We start from the raw sequence: 26,552 nt of genomic DNA on the forward strand, positions 1-26,552 counted from the left end.
GTAGATAGATAGTAAGTCCTTTTATGTAAATGAAGTAAGTGTTGTAGTATTTAAATCTATGTATTTTAGAGTAAGGCAAGTTTAGTTGGTGAGCAAACTGCAGTGTCTTATTACCAAGTTTACTTTGCATCATTCTTTAAAAAACTAGTGTTGGCTAAGCAGCCAGTTCCTAGTACATAAATTGGTAAATTGCTTGTCTTTAAATGGTTTCTGTGATAATGTTTATTGATGTATTAAAAGTTTGGCCAGAATTTGCTTCTTTGTTTCTTGTGTTTACATTCTTTTCTCCTCCCATCAGTAAAACTGTTACCAGACTCATCTTTCTAAATGGCTCCTTCTCAGAAACCTTCAATAGTTCCTCTTTTACCCATAGCTCTCATTGGTCATCTTGAGCTGGGATTCAGTACTCTTCACATTCTGACACGGCTTCCCTTCTCTTCTATTGCTTTACCACATATACCCTCTTTTTGCTTATCTAAGCTGGTTCCCTAAACATGTGACGCTTATTTCTTTCTTCTTTAATATTTCTTCTACCTAAACACCTTACCTCTTTCTCTTCTTTGGTCCTCTCCTTTCTGTAAAGGAAAGTCTAAATTCAGCTTATCTTTTAAAGCCTATGTTAATCCTCTAGGCAGGAATTTTTGGATTCTTTTATTGTAGTTATTATTTTCCTTTTATCATGAATTACTGTTTTTGCAAATGTACTCTATCTCAGTGAGATTGCGAGTTCCTTAAAGGTAGAGCTTAAGGACTTAAACATTTCTGGGTCACTCTTTACCATGCCTGTTGTGGTGTTAGAAACACAGATGTTGGAGTTCCTGTCATGGCTCAGCAGAAACAAATCTGACTAGCATCTGTGAGGATGTAGGTTCAATCCCTGGCCTTGCTCAGTGGGTTAAGGATCTGGCATTAACCATGAGCTATGGTGTAGGTCGCCTTGCTCAGTGGGTTAAGGATCTGGCGTTAACCATGAGCTATGGTGTATGGTATGGCTTAGATTTGGTGTTGCTGTGGCTATGGTGTAGGCTGGTGGCTACAGCTCCTACTCGACCCCTAGCCTGGGAACCTCCATGTGCCATAGGTGCAGCCCTAAAAAGACATATATGTAAAAAAAAAAAAAAAAAGCACCAATGTTGTTTGTGTTGAATACTCTTCATTTTTTTTTTTTTTTTAGGTTTACCATTGCTTGTTCAGAGAACAATTGCAAGAACTATTGTGCTACAAGAAAGTATTGGCAAAGGTCGATTTGGAGAGGTTTGGCGAGGAAAATGGAGAGGAGAGGAAGTTGCTGTTAAAATATTCTCCTCCAGGGAAGAACGTTCATGGTTCCGTGAGGCAGAGATTTATCAGACTGTTATGTTACGTCATGAAAACATCTTGGGATTTATAGCAGCAGACAATAAAGGTCAGTAATATTTGCTGCTTCTTTGAGTAAATATATTATAACAAAATATATTTAATCTGTTTCACAAATAAGACTACTAAACATTGTCACATTGGGTGTGAAATAGCTGTTTGTCATATAGAAAAGCCTTTAGAAAAAGGAACTTAAATATTTTCTTCACTCTTGACAACATGTTCCTAAACCTCTAGTTGTTTTATAAAGTGTAAAGAGCTTTAAAAAAATTTTTTTTTAAAAGCTATGTGGTTTTGTTAATTTGGCTCTGAGAAGTCAGTTACTGAGTACAGTTGTAACATAGAAAAAAATGTATAAACCCTGGTTCCTTAGAATTTGGTGACAGGATAGGGCCTCAGATATGTTTCCTTTTAATCTCTTCCTGACCATTAGGGCATTCTAATATTTCCTAATGACCTTATTTATAGGGAGAGTAAAAATAACTTCTCAGTGTATTCCAATCTCTTGGGATGGACCAGGATGGAAGAAAAGGAATGTGTGTGTGTGTGTGTGTGTGAGCGTGTGTGTGTGTGTGTGTGTGTGAATGAATGACTGGGTCACTTTGAAATTGGCACAACATTGTAAATCAACTATACTTTAATAAAGAAAGAAAAAATAAAAATTGACAATGATAGTATAGTTATGTTTCATAAAAATATTCTTCATAATCTAAAGATACAAATTGAAATGTTTATGGATGAAAAGATACGTTTTCTGGGATTAGCTTCAAATAATTCTGATGGGGCAGAATAGTATGATTGGCAGTGAGATGATAATTGTTGAAGCTGGGTGATGGGGGTTCATTATTACTGTTCTCTACTTTTCTATATATTTATCATTTTCTATAAATAAAAGTTTGAAAAAACAGGTGATGTTTATTGTAAATAAGTTTGAAAATGCAGAGACACAAAAAGGAAAAATCAAAACCACCCAGGAACACCAACTGAGATTAAACACACTTAATATTTTGAAGAAATAAATATTACTGAAGAAAATGGAGAGAAAAGTAAAAAGAGAACTACAGTTCTAGCCTTTAAAAAAGACAATGGAAATTCCCATTGTGGCACAGCGGAAATGAATCCTACTAGTATGCATTAGGATGCGGGTTCAATCCCTGGCCTGGCTGAGTAGGTTAAGGATCTGGCATTGCCATGAACTGTGGTGTAGGTTCCAGATGCACCTCAGATCCGTGTTGCTATGGGTGTGGTTTAGGCTGGCAGCTGTAGCTGATTCGATCCCTAGCCTGGGAACGTCCATATGCCATAGGTGCAGTCCTAAAAAGACAAAAAATAAATAAGTAAATAAAAACGGTAGCATTTTTTAAAAAATAGCAAAGCTGGGAGATGCATATAATTTCAGGTGGGTATGATGAGAGGTGAGTTATAATACCAGCCTCTGATGAAAACTATGAGAATAGGGATTTGTGGGCACTACTATAGTAACTGAAGCCAAGAAAGTAAATGAAATATAGTCTGAAGTCATTTTTCACAGTTACCACTCATTCTCACTCTCCACTGACATAGCGTCCTCACTTCCCTCAGCATCTGTTCTTACCCCTGGCCTCAAGCACCTATGCACCACAGGCAAGAAAGTGTCCACATGGTTACCACGGGCAGGGTGGTTTTGGAGAAACCATTTTTCTACATTACTGAGTTTTCTTTATAAAAACTCACTAAAATAGATTAATCTATTTAGCCTCTAGCAAAGCACCCTAGCCATATATATATGTGTGTGTATGTATTCCCTTTACTATATTCCCATCATGGTCTATTCCAAGAGATTGGATATAGATCCCAGTGCTATACAGTAGGACCTCATTGCTTATCCATTCTAAATGTAAGTTTACACCTACTAACCCCAAACTTCCCCTCCATCCTACTCCCCCCCACCTCTCCCACCCCAGGTCCTTGGCAACCACAAGTCTATTCTCTATATCCCTGTTTCCATTTTGTAGATAGGTTCCTTTGTGCTATATTTTCGATTCCACATATAAGTGATAACATATGGTATTTGGCTTTCTCTTTCTGACTTACTTCACTTAGTATGAGAATCTCTAGTTTCATCCATGTTTCTGCCAGTGGCAATGTTTCATTCTTTTTAATGGCTAAGTAGTATTCCATTTTATATATATATATATATATATATATATATATATATATATATATATCCCACCTCTTCTTAATTCATTCCTCTGTTGGTGGACATTATGTTGTTTCCATGACTTGGTTATTGTGAATAGTGCCTCAGTGAACATAAGGGTGCATGTATCTTTTTGAATTATGGTTTGGTTCAGATATATGCCCAGGAGTGGAATTGTTGGATACCATTGTCATTTTTTAAAATGCCATCAAGTATCTAGTTATTTTCAACATTTCTCTAGTCTTCTTTAAAAAAAAAAAATTCATTTTTCACTTTAGGATGATACTTAACTTAAATCCTTAAAAATTGTTAGGATTTTTTTTCTTTTTTTTTTTTCTTCTTGCAATTTATTCATTGAAGAAACCGGATTGTTTGTTCTATAAGGCTTATCATATTGTAGACTTGTTAACTGAAAAATCTTATATCTTTGAACTTGCTCCTTGTATACAATGTAAACTGGTAGTTAGAATTAGAGATTGAATCTGTTTTATTGGTTTCCTGAAAATATTATATACTTTCTACATATTATATACTTTCTATCGTTATCACATCAGAAGGCATATTAGATTATCTCCTTTTTGTGACTTATGGCTGGTGATGTATGTAAGCAGTGATTATTAATAGCTACTACCAATTTGGTGTTATTTAATTTAAAAATAAATAAAAGCAGTGATCATAGTCTGACCAAGTCCTTAGTTTTCATTTTCTTCTGTCTTTAACACAGTTTGGCTTCTCTCTCAGCCCTTAAAACAACCCTTTATTATGTTCTGTAACTCTAGACGTTATTTCTTAATAGCTGCTTTCTGAAACTCTTAATTCATATGAAGGCTTTAATTCTACAAATAATAATTGCTCCCTCGAAGAACTTGCCCACATTTCTGGTTTTGAACTCCATGGTGGTGGTGACTTTCAAATCTGCATTTTGAGGCTCAACCCTCACCAGCCCCAACACTGTTTAGGCTTGTTCCAAGTTGTAAACACACTGACTGCTGTGCCCTGAACTCTTCCCTTTTGCTCAAGCAGCAGCCAAGCCGGTGCTGTCATCTGGTGGTCACCGTGGGAACTGGCAACCCTGCTGGCTCTTCCCTACCCACACCTTTCTTCTTGGTCAAGGTTAAGGGACTTTGCCTAGAATCTAGCCCCACCACCTCCATTCCCTTTTCCTTTAACTTTCTCTTCCTGATTTAGTTAATTCCACCTCAGACAATCCTTTATGTGTGTATAGCTTCTAATATATCCTTTTTCCTTCTACCGCTTTTGTCAGTTACCTCAGGAAAATCTCCCATTCTTCCGTCTGACTATGTTCCTATTTATTTCTTGTATTTGTGAACCTTTCAGAATTCAGGTATAGTTAAAAAGCATGCATACCACACTCAATTGTATGTTAATAAAACTTTAAAAAAAGAAATAAAAGTAAGCATGCAGATGAAGCTAGTGATGTACCTGTATTAAGGAAAAGAAAAGGTACAAGTTTGGACAGAATCAGTTTATAATAATTTATCAAGTAACAAGTTTATAAAGAACTAGTATCCCGAATATCTAAATTCTTTTGAAAATACCTCCAGAATCTTCTGAAAACATTTCCTTCCTTAATCTCTTCTAATTAGAATCACTTTCCTTCAAGTAACAACCTTCAAAATATAGAAAATTTTTTATGTCAATTTGAGAGTTTTTTCTGTTGTACAGCCAATAGAGAAGGAAATAGCACATTTTAAGTTCTTATGTGCCATGAGTTACACTAAATGCTTTAAAACATCCTATTTTAAAATCTTTGTCTTGAAAAGTAAGCTATTCTTGTTGTGTAAAAGAAGAAACAAAGGCTCAAAAGTTAAGAAACTTGTCCAAGGTCACATAGTAATAGCCACACCCTGGATTCCAACCCTGGTCAGAATGACTCTAAATGTGTGTCTTTTACTGAATTGTCCTATCTACTAGTATTGTTGTAATACTTTTTTTTGCTCTCATGAGTTTGTGAAATATATGGTTTTCTAGCTACTTCTAGGTTAACTTAGGCTTTTATGGACCAGCCTAGGCTAGAAGCCCAACCAGAATATTTACCGTGATTCTCGTGGGAAAATACAATTCAGATTCATGTATTAGCTTTCAAATGAATTTTTGGAAGAACTCAGATTCCTAGGTTGTTGAGGTTCAAAATCACCTTGTGTAAACTGGATTCAGTCCCAGCTTTTTCTCCTCTCAACATTTTCATTTCCTGTCCTAGCTTTCTCATGTGTCAGTGACACCATTATTTTTATATTTTTCTAACCTGGAAACCTTGGAATCATAATCGTCTTGTCTGGCTTTTCTGTGAACTGTATACATAGTCTGTCATTAAAGTTTGAATTTCTCATTTAAGCTCACTTTCAGTTTGTCCCATAATATTCCATTCCCATTGCGGCCACACTAGGTTCCAGATACTTCTCATCTTCTCCCCTCGCCCCGCCCCCCTTTCTCATTTCCCTTCCTCCTTCCAGAACAACCACTGAGCACCTAACCTGAACCAGGCATTCTTCTAGGCAGCTTCGCTACTATCTGTGTAGACTTAAAGTCACCATCTTTGAACTATGATTCTTTCTCTCTTGAATGGGATTAGTTATCTTAATCACAAGAATAGGGGGCTTACTTTAAGGATCTAAAGGATATGTACATAAAAGTATGAGACAAACTGAAAATATGAAGGAAATATATACAGATTTAAGGTACCAACATACTGCAGTCGTGTGGTTCAGGATTGAGAGGGAAAGTGAGAACTTTTAATACATCATAAATGTTCTAAACCCATCTGAAGTATTGTTATTCTACTTACAGATAATGGTACATGGACTCAGCTTTGGTTGGTGTCAGATTATCATGAACATGGATCCCTTTTTGATTACTTGAATAGATACACAGTTACTGTGGAAGGAATGATAAAACTTGCTCTGTCCACAGCAAGTGGACTTGCCCATCTTCACATGGAGATAGTTGGTACCCAAGGTAAGTCAAAGCAGTCTTGTTATCTAAGCTTTAAATGTCCTTGGATCTGATGTCCACTTGGAAAAGTTTTGCAAGAAGTCAGTCTAATGGGAGATGTTTAAACTGAGTTTTTAGATGAGAATACTGAGTGAAGTAAGTCAGAAAGAGAAAGACAAATATCACATAATATCACTTATATCTGCAATCTAATATACAGCACAAATGAACCTTTCCACAGAAAAGAAAATCATGGACTTGGAGAATAGTCTTTCTGTTAAATCTTAAGAGTTAGGAATCTGGGAGTTCCCATCGTGGCACAGAGGAAACGAATCCGACTAGGAACCGTGAGGTTGTGAGGTTCCTGGCCTCGCTCAGTGGGTTAAGGATCTGGTGTTGCTATGAGCTGTGGCATAGGCTGGCAGCTACAGCTCCGATTAGACCCCTAGCCTGGGAACCTCCATATGCTGTGGGTGTGGCCCTCAAAAAAGACAAAAGACAAAAAAAAAAAAGTTAGGAATCTGGGATTTTGTTGAGAGATTCTTTAGGTATTGTAACAACACTGATATTTTTGTGTCTTAAGATTGTATAGTCTTGCTTATGATTTTTGAGGATCTTGATTTAATTCAATGAATTTTATTCTTAATTGTACAACCATCAATTACAACCTAATTTTAGAACATTTCCATCCCCAATCCCCAGTCCATTCTCCCCACTCCCCCTGCAGCCTGTCCCCTGTAACCATAAATATTTCGAAGTCTGTGAATCTGTTTCCCTTCTGCAAGTAAGTTCATTGTATCCTCTTTTTGGATTCCACATACAAGTAATAGCATATAATGTTTGTGTCTGAGGATATTGATTTTGGAATTCAATTTATATGTAGTATTAAATGAAATATGAAAATGCTCGGTAAACATCAACATGCTAGAAATTTTATCTGACCATCTAGTAATTATATTTGACCTTATGATAAGAAGACTGCATGGGACAGTTTTGTAGTTGAAAAATTGAATACTAAGTTTTGGTTATAAAATTTTTATGCTATGTTTGTGCCATAATATCAGATACCAGTTACATTTTCTGCTTTAATGATCATCCACTTGCTACTTGATGGCTCCCACCCCCTACATTACTACACACATCACGTATGCTGTTTTACTATTTCAGCCAGCCCTGTCTTTGTAATTTTTATTGTTGATTTTTTATTTTTGAGTTATAATTCACATACCATACAATTTACCCATTTACTGTATAATTCAATGGTTTTTAGTATATTCACAGAGTTGTGCAGCTATCACTACAGTCAATTTTAAAACATTTTCATTGCCTCAAAAAGAACTCTATTTCTCCCCATTTCTTTAGCTTGAGGCAACCTTTAAATCTACTTTCCATCTCTATAGATTTGCTTATTCTGGACATTTCATATAAGTGGAATCATACACTAAGTTGTCTTTTGTGACTTGCTTCTTTCTCTTGGTATATATTTTCAGGGTTCATCCATGTTGTGGCATTTATCAGTACCATTTTTTATGGATATACCACATTTTGGGTGTCCATTCATCAGTTGATGGGCATTTGGATTATTTTTCCACTTTGAGCTATTGTGAATAATATTGCTATGAACTTTGGTGTATAAGTTTTTGTGTGGATATATGTTTTCATTTCTCTTGGACATACACCTGGGAGTGGAATTACTGAATCAGATAGTAACTCTGCCAAACTTTTTTTCCAAAGGTGCCTGTACCCTTTTAAATCCCACCAGCAGCATATGAGGGTTCCAGATTTTCCACATTATAATTATATTTTAATAGCACTCCTAGAGGCTAGTATTAAAGGTACATTCTAGTTGATTGGCAAAGGAAGTGATCTAGATTCTTGGTTGTTGGATTTGAAAATCAGTTACTAGGGTTCCTCTAAAAAATTCAGAGGGTGTCAACAAACAAATTAATATCTTTAACCCCCCCCCGTCTTTAAGTGTTAGAGTTCCATTTTTTGAGCATCATATTTTAGAGCATCTTATTTTCTCTGCTTTCTTTAAAGGAATTAACTTCAGCAACTTTTTGTGTAATGATTCACTTTAGGTTGTTTAGTAATGGCTCAGTTATTGTGAGTGATGGAGGCAAAATGCGTTGATAGTGAGTTTGGAGGAGAGGCTTTTGGACCCAAGTTGAGATTTGTGATTGGTATTACCCTTTATGCAACCATGTCTGATTTTTTTTCTTCTTCATTAGGAAAACCAGCTATTGCTCATAGAGATTTGAAATCAAAGAATATCTTGGTAAAAAAGAATGGAACTTGCTGTATTGCAGACTTAGGACTGGCAGTAAGACATGATTCAGCCACAGATACAATTGATATTGCTCCAAACCACAGAGTGGGAACAAAAAGGTACACTTATGGATACACTGTAATGTTCTTAAATCAACTTCTTTTCCTTCTTATTCCTATATACTTATCTTTCTGAAACTCAGCCTTGTACTTCATTAGATTGCCCACAGGTAGAACTACATCTCATGGTCTTGCCTGCTCTGAAGGCAAAGTTACCTGACTTAAAATGGTACCTGCTGATGAATGGTGGCCCTTGCAGAAAGTATTACCACTAGTTCTGTTATCATATAATAGCTAATATTTATAGGGTACCTGCTCTGTACCAATCATTGTAATGGGTTTTTTATATAATCTCATTTAATGCTTTCCTCAAATACTGTACTGTAGTCAAACTGTATTCACATTTTTATTTCCTGAAAACGTGTCTTTCTCTCTTTTAACTTTAACATGTGCTGTATCCTAGAGCAGACTTTCTCCTCCTGTTTCTCTAACTTGTACTTAATCTTCCTTTCTCATAGGAATCCTTTTCTGGACTGTTAGGTTGTCCTTGCCAAGGACTCTCATAATATGCTGAACTTGGACTATTGAGGCACTTGGCACATTACAGCTGTCCATTTATTCGTCTGAATATCCAATTGGACCATAAGCTGCTTGAGAGCAGTCTTGTATTCCCAGCATCCATCACAGTGCCTAATACATTGTAGGTCTTCAGTAAATATTTGTTGAATCTATGAGTACTCAAAGAACATAGGTGGGCAGGTGTCACTACCCTCAATTCACAGATGAGGAAACCATCTCATGGAGGTTAAGTAATGGGGCCACCCTCATGGATGGTAAGCTGCAAAACTGAGAGTTGAACCTGGGCCTTTCTGACCCAAAAGGATTTACTCTGTGTATCACAGCATTTGCCACATCGTAGCTTCAAACTACTACTTTGCACTTGAATAGAGCCAACCTTTATTCTATCTCAACTGTATTTATCATTTATGGATTCAACAAGGGCTCTCAGAACTGTTGACTCACAGTTCCAGGACAGTGGTTGCTACAGGTCTTCCTGGGCCCTAATCTGTAACCTTAGTAGAATTTTTGAAACCTCAGAACCCTAAAATTTGGTGTCAGTAGGAGGGCTGGCTGGCATTCATTTTTATTTATTTCGTTCCCTGGAGTATGTCCTTGTCCTTCTTTTTATCCTGTTTTAGTGAGAAGACTTCTGGATTAAAATACATAATCCCTGCATAGTACATGACAAAGTAGGTGGTGTACATTGGAATGTTTATGATAGTCAGTTGTTACATGTGTGTCCTTCATTGGAAACAAAGATCTTAAAGGCAGACAGCATGAAATTGCTGTTTCAGCTTTTCATGAGATTTAGTTGACATCATTAATTTGCAAACCAGTACAGATATTTAATATTTTTGAGTCTAATATGATCTATTGTAATATAGTCTGTATATGTCTGTGTATAAAGAGATGTCCAAAAGGAGTGTTAAAATCTTAATATGTGTGGCAGTAATGGAATGATTTTCTCCACTTTGTACTTTACGTACTTTGGGAACATTTCTGTAAGTAGTAGTAGGCATTAAAAAAAAAAAACAAAAAAAAACAAAACCACCAGCGGGAGTTCCCATCGTGGCTCAGCAGAAATGAATATCTGACTAGTAACCATGAGGACACAGGTTCGATCCCTGGCTTTGTTCAGTGGGTTAAGGATCCAGCATTGCCGTGAGCTGTGGTGTAGGTCACAGACGTGGCTCGGATCTGGTGTGGCTGTGGCATAGGCCAGCAGCTACGGCTCTGATACCGTTAGCCTGGGAACCTCCATATGCCGTGGGTGCAACCCTAAAAAGACAAAAAAACAACATCAACAACAACCCCAGCAGAATTGCTGAAAGGGGGGAAAGGTCAAAGTTAATATTGATTCCCCTCCCCCCTTTCAGGAGTAAAAATTTATGCAATAGTTTAAAAGTAATGTCACTATTCCATAAAATAAAATGCTGACTTCTTTTTTAGGTACATGGCCCCTGAAGTTCTAGATGATTCCATAAATATGAAACACTTTGAATCCTTCAAACGTGCTGACATCTATGCAATGGGCTTAGTATTCTGGGAAATAGCTCGACGATGTTCCATTGGTGGTAAATCTCCCCTAACCCCAAACATTTTTATGATGAACAAAAGTTGTTCAAGAATTGTCCTTTTTATTGAATGAAATTGCAGTTAGCAATCTGAAATTTATATTCCCCTGGTGATCACTGAGAGTGTCAGAGAAAATAAAGGAGGTAAATGACATGCCTTATTCTAGTGTACAGCTTAATCCTAATTTACAGCTTTATCCCAATGTAGTCTTTTTCTATTTCCACTTAAATCTTGGGAAGCATCCAAAACCAACCCCTTGTTGTCTTGGAATATAGAAATTGAGAATGGATGACTGCTTAAGAGGCCACCCAGGAAGCTATTTCTAGCCTGGGTCAAACTGATTTTTTCCCCCCGTGATTATTATTTTCTCCATTTTGATAGCTGGAAATTACATACACAAATATACTACCATTGCATTGCTTTTTAAAGTAAGGTTAGTTTGAGATTAAGCACTTTCAGTGTTTACTCCAGAAGCAGTCTGCTAATCCTTGAGGACCCAGGCTCACCTGAGACTAGTGCCTCAGGGTTTTGAGGCTGTGAGGGGTGGAATAGCAAATAGGACAGGGTATTGACAGATGCAAGTAGAGGAAGGGACCTGCACCTCAGGCTTGCCTTGTAGGATTCACACCTCAGTGATAGAGTGTATATCCCCTCACCAAGTGAGAGGTTACACACTTGCAGAATAAAAGCTTTAATTTCTGACACATTGGGGTTCTAGGAGAAAATGTCAATCTGGTCTTCACAGCTCATAGTTAACCATTATTAAAGTAGCCTTTGCTGATCCCACAGGGATACTTAGTTTCAAGATGTGGGCGCAGTACTGACTCAAGGAGGTGAATGGTTGATGCAGATGCAGAACAGAGAGAGCAGACTGAGAGCCCTATTCCACGTACCTGAGTTCATAATGGGGCACTGTAACAGGACTCCCGGGGATTCCTTTTCTTTCTGGTCAAAGAATGTTTTGACAGTATCTTCAAAGTAGATTTTTCTTTACCAATGTAGGAATTCATGAAGATTACCAGCTGCCTTATTATGATCTTGTACCTTCTGATCCATCAGTTGAAGAAATGAGAAAAGTTGTTTGTGAACAGAAGTTAAGGCCAAATATTCCTAACAGATGGCAGAGCTGTGAAGTGAGTATTTATTTGGCTGCTACACAATTTTCTAAACTGCTTCTGGTTATTGAATGGAAATTTGCTACTTTATTTAAGACATAAGAATTCTCATTCTTTTCTTTTTCATGACTATTAAACCAGTGAGTAAAAACAGAATAATTTGTTTTTCGTGTTCAATTTTAAGCACATTGAAAGGGCCGTGGAACATTTTAGTGGCCATCACTGTATCAGAACAGTGTTTTTAGATCTGCCAATGAAATTGGGCTCCTGCATTTTTAACTACAGTTTCCCTTCAGTCAGGGCAGCCCAGAATAGCAGATGAGTGCTGGATAGAATAAAGAGGTCTATAGTCTAGATCAGCCTGGCTGCTATTTCAGAGTCTGACTTTGGGCAACCACTTCAGTTCTCTGGACCTTAATATGCCTTTTTGTAAAGTGAGGGCTTTGGATGATTGTGAAGATGGTTCAGATGACTTTACATTTTATTCATCTTATTGCCCGTATGACCGTTCACCAAGAATTTGGGCAAAATGCTCTCCAGCAGTGTCTGAGCTTCTCAACCCCAGTTCTCACAAAAAGTTGTAGAAATATTTTTGTAGTTGTGTTTAAAGAGTTCATGTGAAAATTTTAATTTATCCTTAATTGCTAATTGTTACAATTATAAAACTACTGTAATATTGGTGAAACAAAGGATTTCCCTCCAGATTTGAAGTTTTGTAGTTTAGGAAGAATAAAGTTGTCACTTAAGCAGTTGCTCTTACATCTTAAAATATTGTAGGCCTTAGTAGATACCTTTGACATCAAGAATGCTCCTTGGGAGCTCCCACTGTGGTACAATGGGATCGTCAGTTGGGAGAGCTGGGATGCGGGTTCTACTCCCGGCACGGCACAGTAGGTTAAGGATTCAGTGTTGCCACAGCTGCAGTTTAATTTGTGGCTGTGGCTTGGATCTGATCCCTGGCCTGGGAGCTCCATATATGCCACAGGGCGGCAAAAACAAAAAACAAACAAACAAAAAAAACCTCCTTGGCTACAAGAACCCAGGCCCAGGTAAAATTTGTGTGTGCTCACAGAATTTGCGTATTTAACAAATGGAACTGAGGTAGATTTGTCTTTTAAAAATTTGAACTTAAGTTACAAAATACAAACTCAAAGTGTTCATGCACTCATTCAATAATTAGAGCAGACTATTATTAGTAAACAGATGGCTTTTTAAGCATGAAGGAAAGTGGTTAACATTAAGAAACTTATATTCAATTTGCAGTTACTGTCACAGCATGCTGAGTTAATGCATCATGGTCATTTTTGGGTTTTTCACCATTGGTTAGTTTTCTATATAGTTATCACTTAATCTTCCACTTTTCTAAGGTTTATAAATCTCTCAAATCATCAAGAATTTGAAACTGATAGAACATCTACAGAAGTATCTTCAGAACCCTCTGATCTTTTCCACTGTGGACTGGTTGTTCTCTAGGCAACTGTACAGCTTTCATCTTGGGATATTCCTCACCCCATCCTGGGATTCCCTTTGCCTCTTTTATGGTGAACCTCCTTCCTGGATCCCCTGTCTTCTGTTTCTTGGTTTGTTCACTCCCCCCCCCAGCCCCCCCCGCCTTTAGGTCTCTGCTCAGATGTTACCTTGTCAATGAGACATGACCTTTCAGCCTATTGAAAATAGCACTTTCCTTCCCTGGCATATTTCATCTCCTTCCCTAAATGATGTTTCTCCTTAGCACTTACCACTGACAGTCCATGTATTTTGCTTATTACATGCTTTAGCACTCTAGAATGGAAGCTTTGTAAGAGCAAAGAGTTTGTCTATGTGTTCACTGCCGAATCTCTTAACACCTGGGAGGGTATCTAGTAGATTTTAGGCTGTTGGTTGAATGAATTTATATATGATTTGGGCCCTTGGGCATTTTTATCTGGAAACAGATGTTCACTTCTAGGAAATTTTCCTCAAGGATTTCTTTGATCTGTTCCCTTCCATTTTCCTCTGTTCTTTTTCTTTAACTCTGGTTATAAATTTAGATATCTTAAATAGGCCTTCTAATTTTCTTATCTTTTTCTATTATCTCTTTGTGGGTTCCCCCCCCCCCCACTTTTTGGGAGATGTTACCAGCTTTTTTATCTTTGGGTTTTGTTTGTTTTTTAAAATCAGGTTTATTTTCCAGTGCTGTAGTTTTTCCAAAAACCAATAAATAGAAAACTATTGATAAACCCAATATCAGTTTTTTTTATCTCTTTGAGGATATTAATAATGGATTATTGATAATGTCTTCTCCCTGTACACCTTCTGTTTTCTCCAAGTTGTTTTCTGTTTCTCAAATGCTTCTGCATTTCATGCTACTTTCCTCAAATGTTTGATCAAGTTCATAACTTTTCATGTATAAAAAGGGGCACTGAAAGCTGACAGAAAGCTTTGTGCACATGAATGGAGCTTATAATTATGGGCTGTGCTCTCAGAGCGACGTACTTCCTTGGATAACCACTGATGTCAGTCTCTTCAGACCTTTCTTCTTGGGCTGAAGACTCTTCTAGTCTTTTGCCTGGAGGAGTATGTAAAATCACTGGCCATGTTTGGGGGAGGAAGTTCACAGTCTTAGCTTTCAGTATGTTGTTAGTATGGAATTTTGCCTTCATGTTTCCCCAAGACAGAAATCTCTGTTCTGCTCTCCCAGATGAGAATCCCTTGTCTCTGCTGGGGTTGGGGTGAGGCAGTCACCCTGCTGTGTGAGGTTGGGGAAGGGCAGGTAACTTGGGTTCTACCTATTTTAGCTGAACTTCACCCTAGAGGTACTTGATGCAGTTAATTCCATAGTTTCGGGGGGCATTTCATTGCAAGTCAGGTTCTTTCTTTGCACAACAGCTCTGCTTTTCAGGTCTATATGGAAGTCACCCCTTGTCCATCTGCTGGCACTGGTACCCTACTGATGGGAATTTAGGTCATTTCTACTCATTTGCTATTTCGCATAATGCCGAAACAGAAACACTTGTACAAATGTCATTTTTAAAGAAAATGTACAGCTATTATTATCCAGATCAATGAAAAGTGGTGCATGCATTAATGATCTTTGTTTTTTTCTTGTAGGCCTTAAGAGTAATGGCTAAAATTATGAGAGAATGTTGGTATGCCAATGGAGCAGCCAGGCTCACAGCTTTGCGGATTAAGAAAACATTGTCACAACTCAGTCAGCAGGAAGGCATCAAAATGTAAATTCTGCTGCTTTGCCTGAACTCTCCTTTTTCTTCAGATCTGCTCCTGGGTTTTAATTTGGGAGGTCAATTGTTCTACCTCACTGAGAGGGGACAGAAGGATATTGCTTCCTTTTACAGCAATGTAACAAGGTCAATTAAAAACTTCCCAGGATTTCTTTGGACCCAGGAAACAGCCATGTGAGGTCCTTTCTGTGCACTATGAACGCTTCTTTCCCAGGACGGTTACAAATTTGTCGTGTAGTCTACCTTTATTTTTTATTAACACAAAACTTGTTTTTTTTTTAAATGATTGCTGGTCTTAACTTTAGGTAACTCTGCTGTGTTGAAGATCATCTTTAAGGGTAAAGGAGCTGGATTGCTGAGCTATATAAAACATTTATTTTTAAAGAAAGTGTTTTACTCCTGGTTAGTACATTCTCAGAGGATTCTGAACCACTAAAGAGTTTCCTTGATTCAGACTTTGAATGTACTGTTCTATAATTTTCAGGATCTTAAAACCAATACTTATGAAACTCTTATCTTGAGTCTAAAAATGACCTCATATATAGTAAAGTAGTGAGGAACATAATTTATGCAATTGTAATTTGTATATTATTATTGTTCTTTCACATATTCAGAACATTACATGCCTTCAAAATGGGATTGTACTATACCAGTAAGTGCCACTTCTGTGTCTAATGGAAATGAGTAAAATTGCTTAAAGTCTGTGTGTGTGTTAAAACCTGTAGTGTTTTAATTCAAAGGTTCATTTTTCTGGATAACCCAGATTTTTTCTGTTTTGTTTTTTGGAAGAGTTTTTGTGATACGTCATTTGGTATTCCATTTTGAAAATGCCTTTCTCCCACCTAAATGTGCTTAAACCACTAAAGAAATGAAGTGGCATTAATTGGTAAATTGTCGTCATGGTCATGTTTGCATATTCACATCAAGCTTTTGCATTTTAACTGTGTTGTCTAAGTATGCTTAAAAAAAAATCAAGTGACACTCTAGATGCTTATAGTACTTAATTTAAAATTGTAGCATACAGACTAATTTTTCTAAAAGGGAAAATTTGTCTAGTTGCTTGTGAAAAGTTGTGTGGCATTCTGTAAGCCATTTTTCTTTATCCTGATCAAAGACAGTGTTATTTTTTTAAGAAATTGAAATTAATTATGTTTAGAATATGGTTAAATAGGCCTTTTTTCTAGGAGGGTAAAGGTAGTTAATAATTTGAATAGATAACAGATGTGTGTGAGTCACATTTGTTCTGTAGGAGTCAGCGTTCTGTGGATTTTCTGTCTCTGTACTAGGGTTAGAGTTAGTGTTGTTTTGAGGTCTTACTACACTTTGAGGAAGGCAGCTTTTAATTCAGTCTTTCCTTTTCTGTGCAGATACTGCAACTGCTTAATTTTCATGGTGATGGAATGAACTGGCACCCTTGATATTTGGGAAAGTGGTAGCTAAAGGATATTCTGAGGATAGGTTCTCCATTTACAGATGTCTTTGGTCACATTAAATATTTAAAGTAAACTTGTCATGGTCTTCTCATATTAAGTTGAAACTAGCTGATAATAAGTTCTTTTTACTTCCAGTGCTAAAAGTCCTTACGAGATCTTTGTAATCTTCAAAGTCCTCTTTATCACTGTGATCTTATCCTTGGGTTGGGGGAAGCCAATTATCATAGCTGTGAGGCAAGATGGTGACTTGATAGTGCTATCCATTTCCTGATGAAAGGGTCAGAATAACTTTGACAGTATTTTTGTTAGTAAGAGATAGTGGCCATTTATGCTGACTGAGCTGCATTCTGATAATGTCTTATCTCCTATACATAGAATAAATTTGAAAGACTATTTGGTCTTAAAGCCAAAGTATTTTAGAATGAATGACATATAGGAATTTAGTGTCAATTTCATATGTTTAAAAACATGGGGAAAATATGTTTAGAGGTTAATATTTCGACTCCAAATTTGAGTTGTTTCTGTAGATACCATGATTTTATCAAAACAAATGACTTTGAGAGGTTTGTTTTTATAATTGTGTTTATTTCCTGTGTAGTAATCTCTAGCTCTATGATCAGGTACTTTTTGTTTTCTATTTTTTGGCCGTTTTCAAGCCTACCAGATCTGCTTTATGAAATCCAGGGGACCAATGCATTTTATCACTAAAACTATTTTTATATAATTTAAAGAACATACCAAAAGTTCTTGTCTGATTTAAAGTTGTGATACATGATTTCTCACTTTCATATAAGGTAATCAACTTTTGCTGAAGATATTCTTTATCAGAAATTGAGTTACAATTTTACTGTTCTTACCTAAATGGATCATATGTACTTCTGATGAATCAGGGAATTTTTTTTTAAAGTTGGAATTTAGTTCTAAAATTGGGGAGTTCCCGTCGTGGCGCAGTGGTTAACGAATCCGACTAGGAACCATGAGGTTGCGGGTTCGATCCCTGCCCTTGCTCAGTGGGTCAAGGTTCCGGCGTTGCCGTGAGTTGTGGTGTAGGTCGCAGACGCGGCTCGGATCCTGCGTTGCTGTGGCTCTGGCGTAGGCTGGCAGCTACAGCTCCGATTAGACCCCTAGCCTGGGAACCTCCATATGCCGCGGGAGCGGCCCAAGAAACAGCAAAAAAAAAAAAAAAAAAAATAAAATTGGGTTTACATGTTACTCTACCTAATTCCTTTTTTTGACTAATGATGGTTTGATAAACCCTAGTTGGCTAATACTGAAAAAATGAAGGTAACTTAAAAGACTTATAGATCATGATTACTGTGGCTATAAACTGCAGAAAAATTTGACTTGAGAATCTTAAAATTTAAAAACACAAGCCTTTGTTTATGCTACCCATCTTCAGATGCTCACTTTCCAAGATTCAACTTGGCTAAAATATACCTTCAGGCAAATTATCTGACCACCTCCATTATGTCATTACCTCCAGAAGAATGGAATAGGGGAGGTATGACCTAGTGGGGTGTAGACACCCCTGGTCCTTTCTTCATACCCTCAGCTCTCTCTTTCCCAAACCGTCTTCCTGCTGGTCCCTAACTCACAGTGGGATGCAGCAAGGTAGCAGCTGTGGCAGTGGGAGTTGTGCCAGAACCAGTTGCCAGTTGGAACTTGCATAGGACAGGGTAAAGTCCAAAGAGCTGAGCCTGTAGTTATGCTGTAATGATAGTGCTCAGGTAGTGCCTTGAGTCAGGATATAGTGCCATGGCCATGAAGAATTCCAAATTTCAGTCCTTACTACAAAAGTTCAGTGGTCGCTGGTCCATTTTGCAGCACATGCATGAGTTACTTTTTTCCCTCTACATCAGAACTGTCACAAGCAAAATGTTTCATAAAACAAGATGGCAACGTGCTAACAAAAAATGCACAATAAAAACAGTATCCTCTTAGACATGTCATAGCAAGAGTTTATTTTTTATCTCTGCACTGGTGGTTGGAAGTAAACTTTTTCTTGACCATGGCAGTGTTCTGGCTCCAGACAGTGGAGAGTCCAAATAATTGTTCTGTCGTAGTTTGGCAGAAAATGCCCATTTCAGATGTTTTTGAGATTCTAAAGGATAGCTCATGATATGTACTGCAGCTTCTTGTGTCTGTTTTGGAATTCTGGGATACCCATGGGCCCTCTCTCTAGGAATGCTGGACTTCTAGGACATTCTGAGGATTGTCAGTACATATAAACTTTTCAACCCTATTATGCAGTCTTATTTGTAATTGTAAACTTTAAAAAAATATGGTTAATAACATTCAGCCTGTTTCTTAAAGCTTAAAAAAAAACTTCAGTGAATGTTTTTATTTTTAAACAAGATTTGTGAATTGAATATCATGAACCGTGTTTTGATATCCCTTTTTCACATTGTGCCAATGGAAGGGGGTGTTTGATATTTCTTTATATGTCAAGGAGATGCTTCAAAATGTCAATTGCTTTAAACTTAAAATTACCTCTCAAGAGACCAAGGTACATTTACCTCATTGTATATATGATGTTTAATATTTGTCAGAGCATTCTCCAGGTTTGCAGTTTTAGTTCTATAAAGTATGAGTATTATGTTGCTAAATTACTCAAATGGTACTGTATTGTTTATATTTGTACCCCCAATAACATCTATACTGTCTGTTTTCTGTATTTTATTGTATTTGTGCAAAACTCTTTTGGCTTTATCACTATAACTTCTGTTCTTTAAGATGTGTACAGAAAATGTCCCTATAAATTTTCATTTAATAAGTTGGATGACTTTGAGAAACCTGTAGAGGAAAGAATAACAAAAACTGCAGTTCCCCATAAGTTTTTTTAAATTGTATATTGTATTTGTAGTAATATTCTGAATGAACTGTAAATAGGAAGTAGAAGAATAATGCTTATGTCAAGTCCTAACACTACAGTAGAAAAATGGAAGTAATACAAATAAATTACTTTTTTTCCCAAGTGCTAATGGCATGATTTGAAGTGTATATATTGAAATGAGCCATGCTATTGTGAAATGTTGCTACTGTAAATAAATAGAGACCAGAATCTTGACTAGCCAGCACAAGTTACAGTATTAAAATATGTGTGAGAAATGCCTACCTGTCCAGAAGTGCATCTGCCTGTGTGGAGGCTTTGTTCAACATGCGAACTGCTGTATCTCTGACTCAGCAAATTTACTAAGTTTGTTAAGTTTTAAAGCAGTGTTAAAGTTTTTTCAATGATTTTCAAAGGAAATTTAGAGTATAGTCATCTTTCCTAATGCAAGGATTTGTGCGAAATAATTTGTAGAAATAAGTTTCTTTTAAAAAGTAGATTTGAGGATTCCCGTTGTGGCTCAGCAAGTTAGGAACCTGACATAGTGTCCATGAAGATGCCCATTCGATCCTTGGCTTCACTCAGTGGTCTGGGACCCAGCCTTGCCACAAGGTGTGGCATAAGTTGCAGGTGTGACTCGAATCCTGTTACTGTGGCTGTGGCATAGGCAGCAGCTTCAGCTCTTGATATGACCCGCTAGCCCAGGAACTTCCATATGCTGTGGGTACAACTGTAAAAAGATAAAGTAGATTTGAACAGTTAGCCTCCTGGGAGTGAGAACTTGACTGATAATAAGAGAACTGAGGAAGTAGTGGTGGATAGGAGATGTGGTCTCCAAGGCCTCAGGTTACACTGGGAGAGGTTTTGAGATTGGATTGTTCTTGCATTAAAGACAGGATACTTTGATGCAGAGACTGGATTTAAAGGTTTTGTTTTTGTAGGTTTTTTTTTTTTTTTTTGTCATAATAAAGGCCATCTCTATTCTAGGATATAGACCTTCTGTCGGAAGTTAAAAGAAAGTGAGATTTTTTTAAACATCATAGATTCAGAGAAAGTGGAACTAGCTTTATCTCTTCATCTGTCTCTTCTGCCTTTATTGTTTCCTAATTTGGAGAAAGTGATTTTTACATACATGGCCTGATGGGGTGGGGGTTTGGGCTCAGAATATTATCTATAGCCCTTGAGGAAGAACTAAAGGTCCTTGACTTTGTTTTATGGCTGTATTATTTTGTCTTGCTTGACTGTTTTCCTTTGTTTCTGCATTTTCTCAACTTCTGACTAATTTGCTCTTTGGTACTTGGGGAAGACCTTGGAGGCTAAAGCTTTTCTAACAACGAAGAGGTAGGGGTACATGGGGGGTCTGTTCCCAGGAAGGGACTACAGGGTTCTGTTTGGTTTCAGATATAGCAGCCATTAATATATATACACCTGAAAACAATACATGAAGAAAAATGTGACAGAATCAAAAGGAGAAATTGACTATTCAGCAGTAATATTTGGAGATTAACATCACATTCTCAACGATTGAGAGAACTTAACAAAAAGAAAAGAGAATATCGGCATTCCCATCGTGGCTCAGTGGAAACAAATGCAACTAGGAACCATGAGTTTGCAGGTTTGATCCCTGGCCTCGCTCAGTGGGTTAAGGATCTGGTGTTGCCATGAGCTGTGGTGTAGGTCACAGATGCAGCTTGGATCTGGTGTGGCTGTGGTGTAGGCTAGCAGCTACAGCTCCGATTAGACCCCTAGCCTGAGAACCTCCATATGCTGTGGATGCAGCCCCCAAAAGACAAAAAAGACAAAAAAAAAATAAAGAATGTCATCCTCCAACTTGCCCTGACATTTGTAGACCAACCACCAATAGCAGAACACGTTCTTTTCAAATCCACATGGAATATTCTCCAGGAAAGATCACAAGCTATGTATGCCACAAAACAGATATTTGAAAGGACTGAAATCACAAGAAGTTTATATATGTGGTAGTTAAGTTAGAAGTCACTGACAGACATTTTGCAAAACCCCAGATATTTGGAAATTAACACTTTTTTTTTTTTTTTTTTTCCATTTTTGGCTGCCCTGTGGTATGTGGAGCACCTGGGTCAGGGATCAGATCTGAGCAGCAGTCACAACCTAATAAGCCACAGCTATGGCAACACCACATCCTTAACCCACTGGTGATCAAACCTGTATCCCAGTGCTCCCAAGACACTGCCAGTCCCATTGCACCACAATGGGAGCCTCAACATTTCTAAATGTCTATTTATTGAAAAAAATCAAAGAAGGTTAGAAAATTTTAATGGAATGACCAAAACAGCATATTGAAATTTATGGTGTGCAAATAAAGCAGTGCTAAGAAGGAAATTTCAATGCCTATACTTGAAAAAGATATTTAAATGCCATAAAGAGAGATGCAAAAGTCCTAAAAGTGTAATTATTAGCAAACTGAATCCAGCAACCAATAAAAAGGTTTATACACCAGGACCAAATAGGATATATCCTAGGGTTGCAAGCTTGATTTCACATCCAGGGAGTTTTATACCATGTTAATAAAATAACAAGACCCATATGGTCAACTAAATGGACACAAGAAAAAGCATTTGACAGAATTCAACATCCATTCATGATAAAAACTCAAATTAGGAATATAAGACAGCTCTTCAACCCAAGTGAAGGATTTTTCAATCTGTGACCATCCCATAGCTAATATACTTAATGTTGAAAAAAGTGGTTTTTCTCCTGAAATCGGGAGCAATCAAGAATATCCATTTTTATTCAGGATTTTATTGGAGATTCTATCCAGCTCCTGATCCCCTCCTCTTCCCTGCCAAAGATTAAAGGCATTCAAATTAGAAAAAGTAAAACTATTCATAAATGACATGGTCTTGAATGATCCTAAAGAATCCACAAAAAAGCTACTAAATTGCAAAGTTGTACGAGATCAATATACAAAAATAAATTGAAATTCTTCATTAGCAGTGGACCATGCCCTTACAACTAAAAACTTTTACTCACAATAGCATCAAAAGTAACATCCTGTATTTGTTATGGTGATTTCCCCCAAGTTGTTCTCTAGCTTCAATTCAATCCCTATCAATCTTCCAGAAGCTTTTTTATTTAGAAATTGACAAACTAATCCCAAGACTTACATGGAAATTCAAAGTATAATAAAAAGCAAGAACTAAAAAACAACTTTTGAAAAAGACCTAAAGTGGAGGAGTTGCCCTATCCAATTTCAAACCTTTTAAAGCTGCAATAATCAAGACAGTGTTTGTTGGCATAAGGATAGGCATATAGAGCAATGGAGCAGGATTAAGAGTCCAGAAATAAACCCTTACATATACGACCAGTTGATAAGACACATGTGCCAAGACATTTCAAGGTGAGAAAGAGTTTTCCTTAAGTGGTACTGGGACAATTGTAATGAAAAACAAACAAAAAAAGGGAGAGAGAAGGTTATTTAGACCCATACCTTATTGTAGATCTAAAGATAAAAGCAAAGGCTGTACAGTTTCTACAAGAAAAGAGAAAATCTTCATGACTGGTTAGGTCAAGAATACAGTGTAACACCAAAAGCAAAACTAAAAGCAAGTTGATAAATTGAACTTCAAAGTTAAAATCTTTGGGGCTTAAAAAAAATTGCTGTTACAAGATGAACCAAAAATTGAGAGAAAAGGTTTAGAAATCATGTATCTAATAAAGGAATACAGAATATATAGAGATCTCTTATACATTAAGACAAATGACCTAATTTTAAAGTGGTCAAAAACATTGTTATTTCACCAAGATATATGAGTGGTTATTAAACAATTTAAAACTATTGATAAAATCACAATAAGCAACTGATCCACACTAGAATGACTGTAAAAATTTTTTTAAAAGACAAAACCAAGTGTAAGTGAGGATGAGAAACTAGAAATAAATTGATCAACTGTAGAATGGAACAGTCCCTTTGGAAAACAGTGTCTTTTCTGATGGATAGTTTCTTCAGACGTTAAATATAAAGATGGAGTAAAAGAAATAGAGATCACCTGCCCCCACAAAGATATCAAATATACATCTACATGTGGAAAAAACTGTGTTGAAAACTAACTGGAAACTGGCAGAATATCTTGTATACAACAAAGGCCACAAGGAAGATTCCCAGGTAACTGGGTGGTGGGGGTGAAGCACTGGATTGGGACCTGTGCCTCTGAGAGGGGTCTAAGAGGAACTGAAAGACTTGTACAGGTGGACTCTTTTACCCTGGGGTGTGGGTCGGTCACCACAGACTGGGCATCCCACTCCTCAAGTTCTACAGAGGAGACAAGCACCCTTGGCTGCTAGGAGAACCACTGGGATAGATAATAAGGCTGGAGAAACCTAGACTCTACTTGCTAGGAGTACGTGCGTGCTGGCTTGGCAACAGACAGGTCAGGAAAAGGTCTCCCCTCATGGCTGCTGCTTCACCGCACTCCCTAATCCAAGCTGGGTGGACATCCCAGCCCTATTCACTCCACACTACACTCTGGCACACGATCTAGAGCAGTGGAGTCCTGGAAAAGACTTTATCTAGTGACACAGAGGCAGCCTGGGGAGTGATCCAAGTGGAGTTGTGGCAGCCATTGTTGGTACTTATTCCAACCAGGAAAGCCATGCTGACCTCTGATAGAGGAACTCAAGTGGCTGCACTGCTAACTACCAAGCCCCAAGCCCCAGTCTCAGCCTAACACACACTCTGGCCCTGCCCATTTCATGCCACAATTTTGTACTAGATCTGGAACAACCACAACAGGGGAAAAAGACATAACCTTGGGCTGTGTCTGAGTAAAGCCAAAGAAACATACACAGGCAGCACATCAGATCTCTCTGTAAGAACACGACCCTCCTTTGGGAAAACAGGCCCAGAGTGGGGAAAAGGAAAAACACTTAAAGGGAACAGAGCCTGCTCAAGCCCAATCCTCAGAGCTTCTGCTCCAGCAACTTGGCAACTGACCATACCCCTGGCAGGGCAGCAGCAGACATTGAGCAGAGACAAAGTCCCACCTCATATCCTGTGTGGTCTTTACTTCCTCCAACACCAGCTAAACCCTTTAACAAAGTGATAGTGGCCAGGAGACCCTGAGGAAAGAGGTGGCTATCATCCCCATCAAATCCAGACCTTGTACCAAAGACATGATCACATGCAGTCTACACAGGAATATTCTCACACAAAAACATCCCTTCAGGACCACAATAGCTAACTATTTCACCTAAATTCATAGCAAGTAAAAAGGCAAATGAACTACTGTCAACTGAAAGAACAAGAGGAAACCACTGAGAATAATGAAACAGAGATAATCAGACTGCCAGGCACTAAGTTTAAAAAATTAGTAATAAAAACGCTAACTGAACTAAAAGTACCAATAAAAACACTAATCATTTTAACAAGTAACTAGAAACTAAAATAGTCAAAAGTAGATTATTCAATTGCTGAGATAAAAGCACTCTAGAAGCAATGAAGAGCCAACTCAATGACACAGAAGAATGCACAAGTGATCTGGAAGACAGAATCAAAGAAAATCACCCAACATAATGGCAAACAACACAAACAAAGAACAATATACAAGATCTATGAAATAATACAAAATGTGCCAACATATGCCTAATAGAAGTTCCAGAGGGAGAAGAGAAGGAGAAGGGGACAAAAATGTATTTGAAAAAGTTAAGGCTGAAAATTTCCTAAACCACAATGAGAAAAACAAAAGAGAAATGAAGAACTATAACTGGAAAACAAGGACTAAAATGGCAATAAGTACATACCTATAATTTAAATGTCAATAGGCTAAATGCTCCAAATCCAAAGACACAGGGCAGCTGACTAGATTTAAAAAACAAAACAAAACAACAGCAACAAAAAACTTTCAATATGCTGCCTAAGAGAGGCTCACTTAAGGGCAAAAAACACCCATAGAAAGAAAGTGAGGGGATGGAAAAAGGTATTTCAAGCAAATGGAAATGACAAGAAAGCTGCAGTAGCAATACTCATATCAGACAAAACAGGCTTTAAAACAAAGGCTATAATAAAAGACAAAGAAGGGCATTATATAATGATAAAGGGATCAATACAAGAAGAGGATATTACACTCAATATGTATTAACCGAAGAGAGGATTACCTAAATACATAAAGCAAATACTAATGGACATAATGGGAGACATTAGTATCCCACTGACATCAATGGGAAGATCATCCAGGCAAAAAATCAATATGGCAACAAAGATCCTAAATGACACCATAAACCAGTTGGACTTAATTGATGTTCAAAAAAAGCACAGACGTTCATTTCAAGGCTGCATGGAACATCTTCCAGGATAGATCACATACAATGTCACAAAAACAAGCCTCAACAAATTTTAGAGGATAGAGAGTATATCAAGCATCTTTTCTGACCACAACAGTATGAGAACAGATATCAACCACAGAAAGAAAAATGGGCAAAGAACAAATGTATGGATATTAAATGACATGCTGCTTTAAAAAAAAAAAATAGTTCAACAAAGAAATCAAAGAGGAAATCAGAAAATTCCTTGAGATAAATGAAAAACAACACTTCCAAGTCTATAGGATACAGGAAAAGCAGTTCTAAGAGGGAAGTTCATACAGGCAAGAAACAAATTCTCGGAGTTCCTGTCATGGCTCAGTGGTTAATGAATCTGACTAGGAACCATGGGGTTGCAGGTTCGATCCCTGGCCTCGCTCAGTGGGTTAAGGATCCAGCGTTGCCGTGAGCTGTGGTGTAGGTTGCAGATGTGGCTCAGATCCTGCATTGCTGTGGCTGTGGCATAGGCTGGTGGCTACAGCTCCAATTTTACCCCTAGCCTGGGAACCTCTATATGTCGTGGGAGCGGCCCAAAAAATGGCAAAAAGACCAAAAAAAAAAAAAAAAAAAAAAAAAGAAAGAAAGAAAATTCTCAGTAATCTAACCTACCACCTAAAAGAATTAGAAAGAGAACAAAGCCCAAGGTCAGCAAAAGGAAAGATCAGA

At 37.4% G+C, this 26,552-nt stretch overlaps 1 protein-coding gene across 1 annotated transcript in view; it reads left to right on the forward strand.

The window, feature by feature from the left end:
• Window positions 1-19,724, forward strand: part of TGFBR1 (transforming growth factor beta receptor 1) — a 58,779-nt gene extending 39,055 nt beyond the window's left edge. Inside the window, 7 exon segments of the mRNA NM_001038639.2 lie at window positions 1,175-1,405; window positions 6,344-6,511; window positions 8,719-8,875; window positions 10,826-10,950; window positions 11,954-12,084; window positions 15,157-17,645; window positions 17,916-19,724. Of these exon segments, the coding sequence (NP_001033728.2) occupies window positions 1,175-1,405; window positions 6,344-6,511; window positions 8,719-8,875; window positions 10,826-10,950; window positions 11,954-12,084; window positions 15,157-15,282 (938 nt within the window). The 3' untranslated portion in view covers window positions 15,283-17,645; window positions 17,916-19,724.
• Window positions 19,725-26,552: the final 6,828 nt, after the last annotated feature.

This window comes from Sus scrofa, chromosome 1 (assembly GCF_054392235.1).
Source record: "Sus scrofa isolate SSC_HxYL_T2T_F1_AM1 chromosome 1, Sscrofa_HxYL_maternal_Yorkshire_Landrace_v2.0, whole genome shotgun sequence".
In the NCBI taxonomy this organism is placed as follows: Eukaryota; Metazoa; Chordata; class Mammalia; order Artiodactyla; family Suidae; genus Sus; species Sus scrofa.